The sequence below is a fragment of the Pituophis catenifer genome, unplaced genomic scaffold (genome assembly GCF_029215685.1).
Source record: "Pituophis catenifer annectens isolate HBS135680 unplaced genomic scaffold, rPitCat1.0.hap2 SCAF_3, whole genome shotgun sequence".
NCBI lineage: Eukaryota > Metazoa > Chordata > Lepidosauria > Squamata > Colubridae > Pituophis > Pituophis catenifer.
In genome coordinates this window covers 74,987,186-74,998,343 of record NW_027256883.1, presented here as the reverse complement: position 1 = coordinate 74,998,343, position 11,158 = coordinate 74,987,186, and the positions used below count along the sequence as shown (strand labels likewise).

At 39.7% G+C, this 11,158-nt stretch overlaps 1 protein-coding gene across 1 annotated transcript; it reads left to right on the top strand.

The window, feature by feature from the left end:
* Positions 1 to 761: 761 nt before the first annotated feature.
* Positions 762 to 10,900, top strand: LOC139316014 (serpin B3-like). The gene is made up of 7 exons (XM_070942558.1): positions 762 to 929; positions 4,149 to 4,199; positions 5,980 to 6,123; positions 6,792 to 6,909; positions 7,716 to 7,858; positions 8,096 to 8,251; positions 10,487 to 10,900. Exons 1-7 carry the CDS (start codon positions 762 to 764, stop codon positions 10,898 to 10,900), a joined length of 1,194 nt encoding a protein of 397 aa, XP_070798659.1.
* The last annotated feature ends 258 nt before the right edge of the window (positions 10,901 to 11,158 follow it).

Here is an 11,158-nt window from a genome sequence, read left to right as displayed (position 1 = left end):
TAAAATTAAAACCACATAAAAGTGGAGGATCATGCTGGAGATTGACTGTGTGAGATTGACCATTTTTGCTGGCAGAGGGTTGCAGGAGGTGGTCACAGCTGAAAACGGAGCTCAGGAGACTGTTTTGACTGGCAGGGTGCTCAGGCCACCACAGACACAATACCCCCAATACAAGTGACATCAATCTGGTCATACCCACCTCAGCCATGCCCACCCCGGCCCCCTGAGGTCAAACACAACCCTGATGCAGCCCTCAATGAAATTGAGTTTGACACCCCTGCTTTATAGCCTTGTCTTTCCTTTTTTAGTGGTATGTGAAAATGATTTTGGGAGACAGGGGGAACAGGTGAAGCCAAGACAAAGATGGGATAAACCAAATTTGAGTCTGAACAGGGAGGGGTGGCAAAAAGCAACTCAGAAGGGACCCTCCCTAGTTTTCAGGAGAGTGAAAGTGAGGGACTGGAGAGGTACTTTCAGACTTGCAAGATTCTATTAATGAAATCTTACAATAAAGATAAAGTTAGTATTCCTGTCTCCTTGTCTGGATCTCCCCATAGGTCTGATGGAAACACAGTGGCTCATGTAGTTAGGACACTGGGTTGACAATTTAGCAAGACCATATTTGAGACCAAGTGAGGCTGTGGGATTAGCTGGTATTTGTCATTTTTCCATTATTCTCTCTTGTACAAAGGAAAAAAACAAATGTCAGTACAAACTATTGATCTAATTTCTTTACTGTTGCAGGTACTATTAGCTCCACCATGAAAGACTTTACTCTGGCTAATTTCAATTTTGCTGTAGAACTTTTCAAAAAGCAACAGCAGGACAGCTCTGGGAAAAATTTCATTTCATTCTCAGTGGGTTCGACAATGGCATTAGGCATGCTCTTGCTTGGCAGTAGCAAAGCCACTGCTGATGAAATAAGAAAGGTAAGTGTCCTCAAGTACTTGTGTTCCTTAAAATAGTTATTTTAAGTCTTATTAAATTATTAACTATAGGTCACACATATAATCACATCTATGTTATTGCTAGAAAAAGTTTCTTCGTGGTATCTGTCACATGAATATCTGCATGTGGGAAATCTCTCCTGATTAGCAGCCTTTCTTCCCAACTGGACTTTCCAAAATTCCTTGGAAAGGAACCTTTATGGATCTTCAGTGAGGAAATGATATAACAAATGTAAAGAAAACTGTGCATTTTGTCACCATGCACAAAGGAAATATTTACTTATGTACCTCCTTATTCAATCTTCATTCTTACTGACAGTCACATTCCAACAAAACTCCTGGTGGGTTAGAATATTCACACCAAAACTAGTAAAATTAATATATATCTAACACACACAGAGTCACACATACACAAATCCCCAAAACTTCTTGGCATCCAGTAATGACAATGGCTTATTAATTTAATGTCCCATAGAAAACTCCTGGTCTTTTCTATCTTCCTGAGTTTTAAAGCTTTGTATAGTGACGGTATTTGTATGAAGCAGGGGAGAGGATGAGTGGCTAGAATATTTCTTCCCTCCAGCTCAGCAAAAATGACACAGAGCAATGTTTTCAAACACCTTTTTGGAAAATTATCATAACCCTAACAAGTAGACAAGGTGATGCAAGAACCTCAGGAGATAAGATGATCAGAAACAAGAAGAGTCGGTGATGTCCAAATACGGCTCTGTATTTGTGCCTTGGTATGCTCAACCCCAATGCAGCTACTGGGACAGGAAGGTCTATTAATTTGTGATTCATTTAGAAATATTCCAAGGTAAAGAGGATTCTCTTAGAGAGAGAACCTAGAACCTAGACTTACATTTCTTTTTATAGTTTGCACAATAAAGACATTTCAAAGTAAAAGTTGATTGGGTTAAGAAAAATAATCTCACCAGTTACATCATGAAAATTAGACATTCAATAATATGTAAGTGTAAGAACGGAGAAGAGTGTTGTATTCTGAGTAAAAGTAAAAGAAAGATTTCCAAGGGAAAAACATCAGACGAGATATTGATGAGATACATTCACATGGCTTTCCCAGCTCTGGACTCATAGACTTGTATCAAATATTTGGCCAGTCCTAGTTTCTAAAAGAAATGCTTTTTACATTCTTCTAGGACAGGGGTGTCAAACTCAAGGCCCGGGGGCTGGATCTGGCCTGCAGAGTGCTTAGATCTGGCCCACGGGGCCACCCTGGAAACAGCGAATGACCGGCCTGTGGCGCCAGCAAAAACGGAGCTTGGGAGGGCCGTTGTGAGCTCCGTTTTTGGTGGCAGAGGGTTGCAGGAGGCCGTTGCAGCCGAAAATGGAGCTTGGAAGCCCATTTTTGCTGGCAGAGTGCTCAGGCCACCACAGGTACCCCCAACATGAGTGATGTCACACTTGCCATGCTCACCCTGGCCACCCCCCTACCCCCCAAATCAAACACAACCCTGATGTGGCCCTCAATGAAATCAAGTTTGGCATCCCTGTTCTAGAAGGTTAAGGCTTATGGCAAATTGTAAGCAATACATTTAAAAGAAGGAAAATAAGGCAAATTAAAATACAAGAAAACCTATGTTAGCTAGCTGGTGTGATATTATTTACAAAACCTATATTTTAAGTATTACAAAGTCCGTATTGCATGGCCCTCAGCAGCAAACTGCAAATCAGACTTTAGCATGTTGCGAATTATCCCCTGAATTCTCTAAATTTGCCCACTGCCCTCAGTGACAACTGAAGAAGTGATCCCACTAGCAGTCTTGAGCATTAAGTCAGGTGAATGTATTTCTCTAGGATCCTTAGAGGGCAACACTTTGTCCCTCACTTCAAGCAGAAAGTAATTCCTGGATACTACTTACTACATTCATGTTGAAAGCACAAGGTTCTTCCCTATTGGAAGGATTAGCTAATGACATCACCATTGGCCAGTGGATGCCTGAGGGGACTTCTTTGATGTCCCCCAGGTATTTTCCCACCAAAGTAGTGCCTATTTATCTACTTGCATTTGCATGCTTTCCAACTGCTAGGCAGGCAGGAGCTGGGTCAAATTGATGAGGGATCTCATTCCATTATGTGGCTCCCGGGTTTAGAACTTCTGAGCTGTCATCCTTTCAATGGCCTTCTGATTCGGTCTCTTAACCACATGAGCCACCGCAGCCCCTATTGGATGGCATATAATTAAAGATGAACAATGACAAACAAGTTTTCTTGGTTAAGAGCTAGCCCACTTTTACGTCAGGTGCTGAAAGATACATTTGCCATTTTGAGATGATACTTGAGCGTCCAAGTGGCCTGGCCATGTCTTCGTGTAATTTAACAGGACATAACTATTTTTCAGTATTTTCTGCAGGAACAGCATTCATTAGAGGATATGTAAGACTAGCAGGAAAATGAGGACTTTCCAAAATGGACATATCCCTACTTCCTGCAGTTTTGTTTGTCATATTGCAATAATAATAATACTAAAAATACAAACCCCACTATGTTTTAAATAACTTTAAAAAAATAACACACTCATTAGTTTTTTTCATTTCTGGCATCTGTAAAGCCCCAAGCAGAAGAAAGCTTGATTGTGACAGGTTAATTAATCAGGTGTATTGCGAGGGAAAATATGAGTTAGGTTACATAATGTTGGTAGCTTTGAGGGTAAGGCAGACGTGGTGCTATCTGTTTATAGCCATGAAAGGAATGTCCCATCTCTTCATATTCTTCAATATTTTGGAAACATCCGTCCTCTTTTCCAAGCTCTGAGAATTCCATTGTATCACCCATTATCATTGGCCAGGTTGTTGGGGTGGGGCACACGCACACACACACTCATCCACAGTTGCCCATGTCCTAGGCTGGCAGACACTAATCAGAGAGATGGGAGTCGCTAAATCCGGATTCAAAGATGACTCCTAGAGTAGGCAGGCTTTGGGACCCCTTTTATCCCCAAAAGTCATTGCTCTGTTGATTTAAAAGTCTGGTAGCTGTTCAGAGGATTTGTGAAGGGGTTTCTTCTCCGCTCAAGTTCAACTTCTTTTGTCTGGTTCAGGTGACATTTTTTCCTTTGTTTCTTTAACAACTTTGTTCCATGTTTCCTTGCTTGCTTCATCTTGAGGTACGTCAGCTTTAGCCTGATCTTATACCCAACAAAGACAAATTGGGACAAAACTTATATATTTTGTTTTGCAGGCTCTTCACTTCTGGAGAGGGCCAGAAACTGTGACCCCTACAGATGGGCCTGTAAGAAAATTCTCATTTTACTTGAATTTCATTTTACTAACTCTACTAAATGAACTATTTGGTATAAAGTGTTCTAAGCACTTGAAAAATAGAAAATAATTTCTTTCTTAGTAAAGAAATATTAAATATCGGCAATCAGAATTGTATATCCTAACCCAAATCTGTTATGATGTTTAAGTGATTGGGCCCAACCTGTATTGTCCACAAAGTAATGGATAAGAATAATGGCTCACTTCCTAGACTCTCATCTTAAAGGAGAATATCTCAAGGATCAGGACAATGACCCCTAAGAGGACTTCTGCTGTAAAAATAAAACATATATTCACATCTTGAAACCGTTTAGCTAAGAATTGTCATATATGTGTTGTTATGAGCCATGGTGCAGCAGTGAGTTAGAATGCAGTACTGCAGGCACTGCTGATTGTCAGCAGTTTGGCAGTTTGAATCTCACCAGGCTCAAGATTGACTCAGCTTTCCATCCTTCCGAGGTCAGTAAAATAATGACCCAACTTGTTGGGGGCAATATGTTGAGTCTGTAAACCACTTAGAGAGGCTCTGTGAAATGGGATATAAGTCTAAGTGCTATTGCTATTATGAGTTACTCTGTTATGAGTTATGGTAAATGTAAATATTTAGAATAGAATAGAATAGAATAGAATAGAATAGAATAGAATAGAATAGGATAGAATAGAATAGAATAGAATAGAATAGAATAGAATAGAATTCTTTATTGGCCAAGTGTGATTGGACACACGAGGAATTTGTCTTTGGTGCATATGCTCTCAGTGTACATAAAAGGAAAGAAAAAAGAAAAAAAATATACATTCATCAAGAATCATAAGATACAACACTTAGTGATAGTCATAGGTTACTAATAAGCAATCAAATCATACTAGGAAACAAACAGAATAATATAAATCATAAAAATACAAGCAACATGGTTATAGTCATAAGTGGGAGGAGATAGGTAATAGGAAGGATGAGAAGAATAATAGTAATGCAGTCTTTGGAGGATATTTTGGAGCAGTGGTCACCAATTGGTGGTCTTTGGACCACAGGCTGTCCACAAGAAAATTTTGGTGGTCGGCAGAAAAATTCAGGGTCTTCTTGTGTGGGTCAGAGTCGGGAAGAAATTCTGACTTGGGGTCTGCTTCAGCCTCCTGGTGCGGGGCTTTGGGAAAGGCTGGAGGGAAGTGCTGCTGGTGGCAAAGAGCTTTGTTCCAGTGGGAATGCATCATGGATGGAACTGGCTGACCATCTCAGCTCACTGAGCCTCCAGACGCCAATACTTGGCTTTGCACTCCCGCAGGTCTTCCCTCTGCTTGGAAAGCCTATGCTCATAGTTCTCAGTGAGGTGCTTCTGCTGAGCCTCCTTCTCAGTCAGATCCAATTTGAACTGAGCTGTTTTGCTAATTCTTTCTCGTGGTGGCTGCTTAGCTCCAACAACTGCTTCCTGTTGGGGCCCTAAGGAGCCTGGGTGGGGAGAGGAGGCTGGGAGGGGAGGGGAGGGGAAGGGTGAGTAGAGGCTGGTGAGGCACCCCTCGATGTGAGTGACATTGAGTTGACCACGTCCACCCAGCCACATTCCCACCCAGTCACATGACCACCCAGCCATGTCCACCCAGCCGGTCATTAGGCAGATTGTATTAGTGGTCCGTGGGATTTAAAATTATGAATTTAATGGTCTCTGAGGTCCGAAAGTTTGGTGACCCCTGTTTTGGAGGATGTTGGCAAATATGATTTATATGATTGTAAATCTGCTATCCTTTGCTGCTTGAAGCATTCTGGGACTGAGTGTGATGTACCTGGAGGATTTCACAGCCGGTTCAAGCAAATCCTAACAATCCTCAACCAGCATTCCAAATATCATATGCTGAAGATAGGTGGCCGGATATATGGATCAAAGGCTGAAGATTTCCTGGAGGTAAGAAAGAACGCTTTTTCTCTCTTCCCTTCTTAATCCAATGTTGATGGATTCTAGTGGTTTACTAGAAATTCTACAGGTATCATGTTTTGTGAAGCAGGAAATTAGGTTAGATCAGGTATAAGACTTCTGGCAAACTGCAATGCACATGTGGGGAAAAGTCTGGGTTAACATATTAGGTTTAATGTATGTGAAAATGTTCCTTCACCTAGGGCCAATAACATGCATTGCTCCATTATTAGAAGCAATTTCAAAATCTAGGACCATGTTTGTTTCCCATGAATATTCATTTCTGCATAACAGCAAACAAAACATTAAACAGTAAAATAGTGGATGATAAGATAAGGTAACTCTTTGGCAAATGCGGTTTGATACACACACACACTTTTCCAGGCAATGATGTCATTCAAACACCAGGAATTTTATTCTTCTAGGACAAAGTTTCTTAACCTGAAAAGCAATTTTCAGATGTGGGGACTATAACTCCCAGAATTCCCCAGCTCCAGAATTATTTTCAACTTTCCAGTCTAGCCTACTAACTGAGCCACAGCAAATTAGGTGCTCCCATCTAGATTGTTCAGTAACCAGTGTCAACTAGATTTATTGATTCAGTGCATGTGATAATAGGTGAATGAATATATTGCTATGTCTTCTTTCGTTTGGTGCAGCATTACAAAAAGTGCGTTAAAGAGATATACAATTCGGATTTCGAAAAAGTTGATTTTATGAATGCACCTGAGGAAGCTAGACAGAAAATTAATTTCTGGATTGAAAGCGAAACAAATGGTAAGATATCATACGCTGCTCATTGGATTTCCCACACTGAATATCAAGAAGCAGAACATTTAGTCATTGCGAACTAACGGGAGAGGACAGACAATGGACTTTCTGCTGCAAGAAAAATTAGTGATGTGCAGTGGATTTTTATGGGCTGATGTGCTGTGGAGTGAGATGAAGCATGAGGCCAATTCCGGTATACTTTAACCTGCCACTTTAAATGCCAAAAAGGTCATTCATGAATTTTAAATATTACAGGTATACATACAAAAAGATTTGTAGAGCAGGGAAGGGTCAATGAATATGTCCTACCAAGATGCTGAAGAAGAGAAAATTAACCTATGGTCTGGGGTAGGCCTGAGTGTATTGCCAATCTGCAATATATCAGAGGCTCAGAGTTTCAGGCCTTCAGCTCAATGAACCTTTGCGATCCTCATCCATGACTTTAGATAAAGGATTTGCAGAGTTGGGTCCAACCTTCCCTTAGATACAGGGAACCCACAAGATGGCTCCATTATGTCTAAGTTTTTAACACTGTGTTATGTGTATCTCTGGTGTCATTCTTCCTTTAAGTTATTGGTTTTTTTTTTAATTGTATACTTCCCAGAGTGAGATAGGTGGCTACATAAATATAATGAGTGAATGAAATCAGGTCATTTTAGGCTTACGTTTTCACTCTTTCATTTATCTTGGATTTTGATGTTTTGTGTATTTTTTTCTATTCTCGGACTTAAAAATTGTGTTGTAGAAAGAAGTGATTCATTGACAGTATTCCACCATTTGCAGATATTTTCATTCAATGTCTTTTGCTAAAGGTGTTATCAAGGATTTCTTTCCTCCTGACTCCATTGATCCATCAACTTTCCTGATCTTATTAAGTACAACCTCTTTCCAAGGAAGGTGGAAATTTCCATTTAATCCAAGAAATACATACAGAGGAGTCTTTTGGAATTGCCAGGTACAGTATATAAAAAACTAGGGAAAGTCATAATTCTATCAAACAATTAAAAGTAACAGCCTTGTTGACCATGGTGGGAACACAAAATCTATATATTAGGTGGTATCTTGAATTATCAGAGTCTGAGGTGAAAAACTGGTATTACAGTTGGCCTTGGCTTACTATACTCAACATTTCATCTTGAAACTCCTGATATTGTTATTGTTTTACTTTTAAACATTACTTTCTTTCTTATAGGATCAGAGCATTTATGTGGATATGATGACTCAAAGGGGCAGATTTAACACAGCTAATATATCGAATCCATCAATGAAAGTGGTGCAGCTTCCTTATGTTGATGACATTCTGTCTATGTACATTTTTCTGCCAGATAACCGCCTATCTACAGATCAGGTAATTTGAGTTTTGAATCTGTATTTTAATAATATGCTTGGTAAAAGATCTGAACACACATCCCTAAATTTACATCTACAACTTTTTAAAAATCATAGAATTACGGGAAATTGTGTTTCTAGTCCTAAACAATTCTCAAATCTCAGCTTGGATATATTTTTTTCTCATATTGTTTATCAGTATAATAACTAACTGTAGGATTTTAAATCTGTTGGTATGCTGAACATATTCCTTAGTTTGTCTGCAACAATATACTAGCTTGCAAAGGTAGTCTAGAGATCAATGTTGCTAGCTATCATAGAGTAGCAGGAATTATTCTAGTGACACACTAGCCAAAATTTGCTGACTAATACTGTCCTGAGGACTTTATCACTGGGGGGTGGGGGGGATAGAAACTCACTATCCAGAATATAGGCTATTATCCAGTATCAGCAAAAATACTTTTTTCAGACAATCTCTCCTTAAAGCCACTGATTGGAGAGTTTCCCAGATTCCTGCCTTCTCTCATCATAATTGGGAAGGCAGGTGTTCTTTTGCAGTGGATGGCTGTCTGCATCCACTGGCATTTGTGAGTTGTCACGTATATCTCCTTACATTGAATCTCCACATGGAGGTATTGGGCACCTTTGCCCAAATCTATTCTCTCTCCCACTCCCTCCCTCCCTCCCTCTCCCTCCCCGCCACTCTCTCTCTCTCTCTCTCTCTCTCTCTCTCTCTCTGTGTGTGTGTGTGTGTGTATGTGTGGTCCTTGGTGCTCCCTGAGCTTTGTTATTTTCTTGCAGACATTTCATTACCCAAACTACTTAATATCATCAATGCTAGTACTAAGACTAATGATATTACCTAGTTTGGATAATGAAACTTCTGCAAGAAAACAACTAAGCTCAGAGAGCGCTATGGACCCCCCATTCAACTCTGAGCTACAAATATTCTCCTTATCTATCTTCTGTGTCGAACAGTCTTCCCCAAGACCACTGGTTCATGTCTGGTCTCATGTTCAGTGATGTACTGAGAACACTACTTTATATACAAGAGATATTCCTATCTCTTCTACAACGACCAGTATATGAAATATTTGGCCATGTTGTTAGGCAATATTTTTCTTTCTCCAGTAGTATCTCTCTTCTCTGTATGTGTGTGTACTATTGAGAGTCAATTTTTATTAATGTGGTTCTCTTACTCCAACTGCCACCTACTCTTAAGCCATTCTAATAACAATGGCCACCATATATGAAAATATGACACAAGCTAGCACTAGGAGGCTCTCGACTCTGTGCTGAACTGTGGCCTGGCATTTGGGAAAAGCTGCATTTTGACGGCTGAACCTGCACCTTCTGCCCTTAATTCCTGTATATTGAATTAATATGATTTAGGAAAGACATTGCTCTATTGGGTGACATGAATGGATAAGGGGTAAAAAAAGTAAAACCTAGATAGGAAAAAAAAAACATACAGCATATTAATAAATTGTATGTATGACCAGCATTTTTATTTCACTATTCCTCTAGGAACAAAAAACAGCATGCATGCAGTAATTTTCTCTCTCCCTCAGCATTCTCACAATCTCTGTTAGGTTGACTGGGTTGAGAGAAGAGTCAAACAGTGAAATCTTTTGGATCTTGGCAATGCTAGTTTTTGCCCTTTATCTCTACAGAGATTATATCCCTCCCTTTCCTGGGATTCCTGATTTTAATCTGTGGCTGGAGGGAATTGGGAATTGGTGGAAACCCCAGCCGTCACTTCTCTTCAAATTCTGCCTTTTGTTTTAAAGGGGCTCACTTTTTCTCCCTTCAGCAAGGAGTCTAGATCAGGGGTCTCCAACCTTGGCAACCTTAAGACTTGTGGACTTGTGGAGTTGAAGTCCACAAGTCTTAAAGTTGCCAAGGTTGGGGACCCCTGGTCTAGATTATTTCCCTTCATTTACATGTCAGAGAAATCTCCCTTACAGGGAATGCATAAACTGTAAATGCCTGGCAGCCTATGAGATTGAGAATATCCAGTTTAAGCAGACATATTCACAACCCTGAAGCAAGATACATTCTTCCTAGATGCGCTGCTCAGCAGCTTGAAAAGAAATAGCATTTCAGCAGATAAATTTATCAGATTATGTCAAAACGATAATGTGGTTATTGTGAAGATGTTTGGCATTTTGGAAAACCATTTGTCTGTTTTGTTCTTTTTTCCCCTCCAATATTTTTTTTTCACTCTTGGATTGGTTTCTATTTTACTTGACAGATTATAACGAATCTCACTCTCGAACAATTGCAAAGATGGATCGGTCCCGCAAATATGAGAAAAGCAGACCTTAAAATTTGTCTTCCAAAGTTCAAAGTGGAAATGAACCATTCAATGAATTCTGCATTTTCAAAAATGGGGGTGAAAGATCTGTTTACTTCAGGCAAAGCCGATTTATCTGGCATGACTGGGAATACTCAGTCGATGGTGTCTCAGATTAGTCAATCAATTTTCTTTGCTGTCAACGAAGAGGGTGTAGAGGCAGCTGGAGCCTCTCGTACAGAGGTAGTAGATGGGACTTACAATGAAATTAAAGTGGATAAGGAATTCATTTTTATGGTGAAACATACAGCAACTGGCTTGATCCTGTTTTTGGGCAGGATTTGTATGCCAAAGTGGAAGGAGCTGCCATAATAACAAATGTCTTCCCAGGTGTTGTAAACAGTGGAGCCTTCTATATTCTTAATTCTATTTCAACTTGGCCAATATCTTGTCTAAATTTATAAGCCCAAAATTGATTTCCTATTTGCCTATCTGGGTAAAAAAAAAAAAGGCTTTTATTTTGTGAGTTTATTTGCAATTCCTCTCCAGTGCAAAAGTGATGTATCCATAATAAACTTTTCTTATACTGTGCATTAAACTCCTTTTCAACAGCAAAACGTGCATATTTGG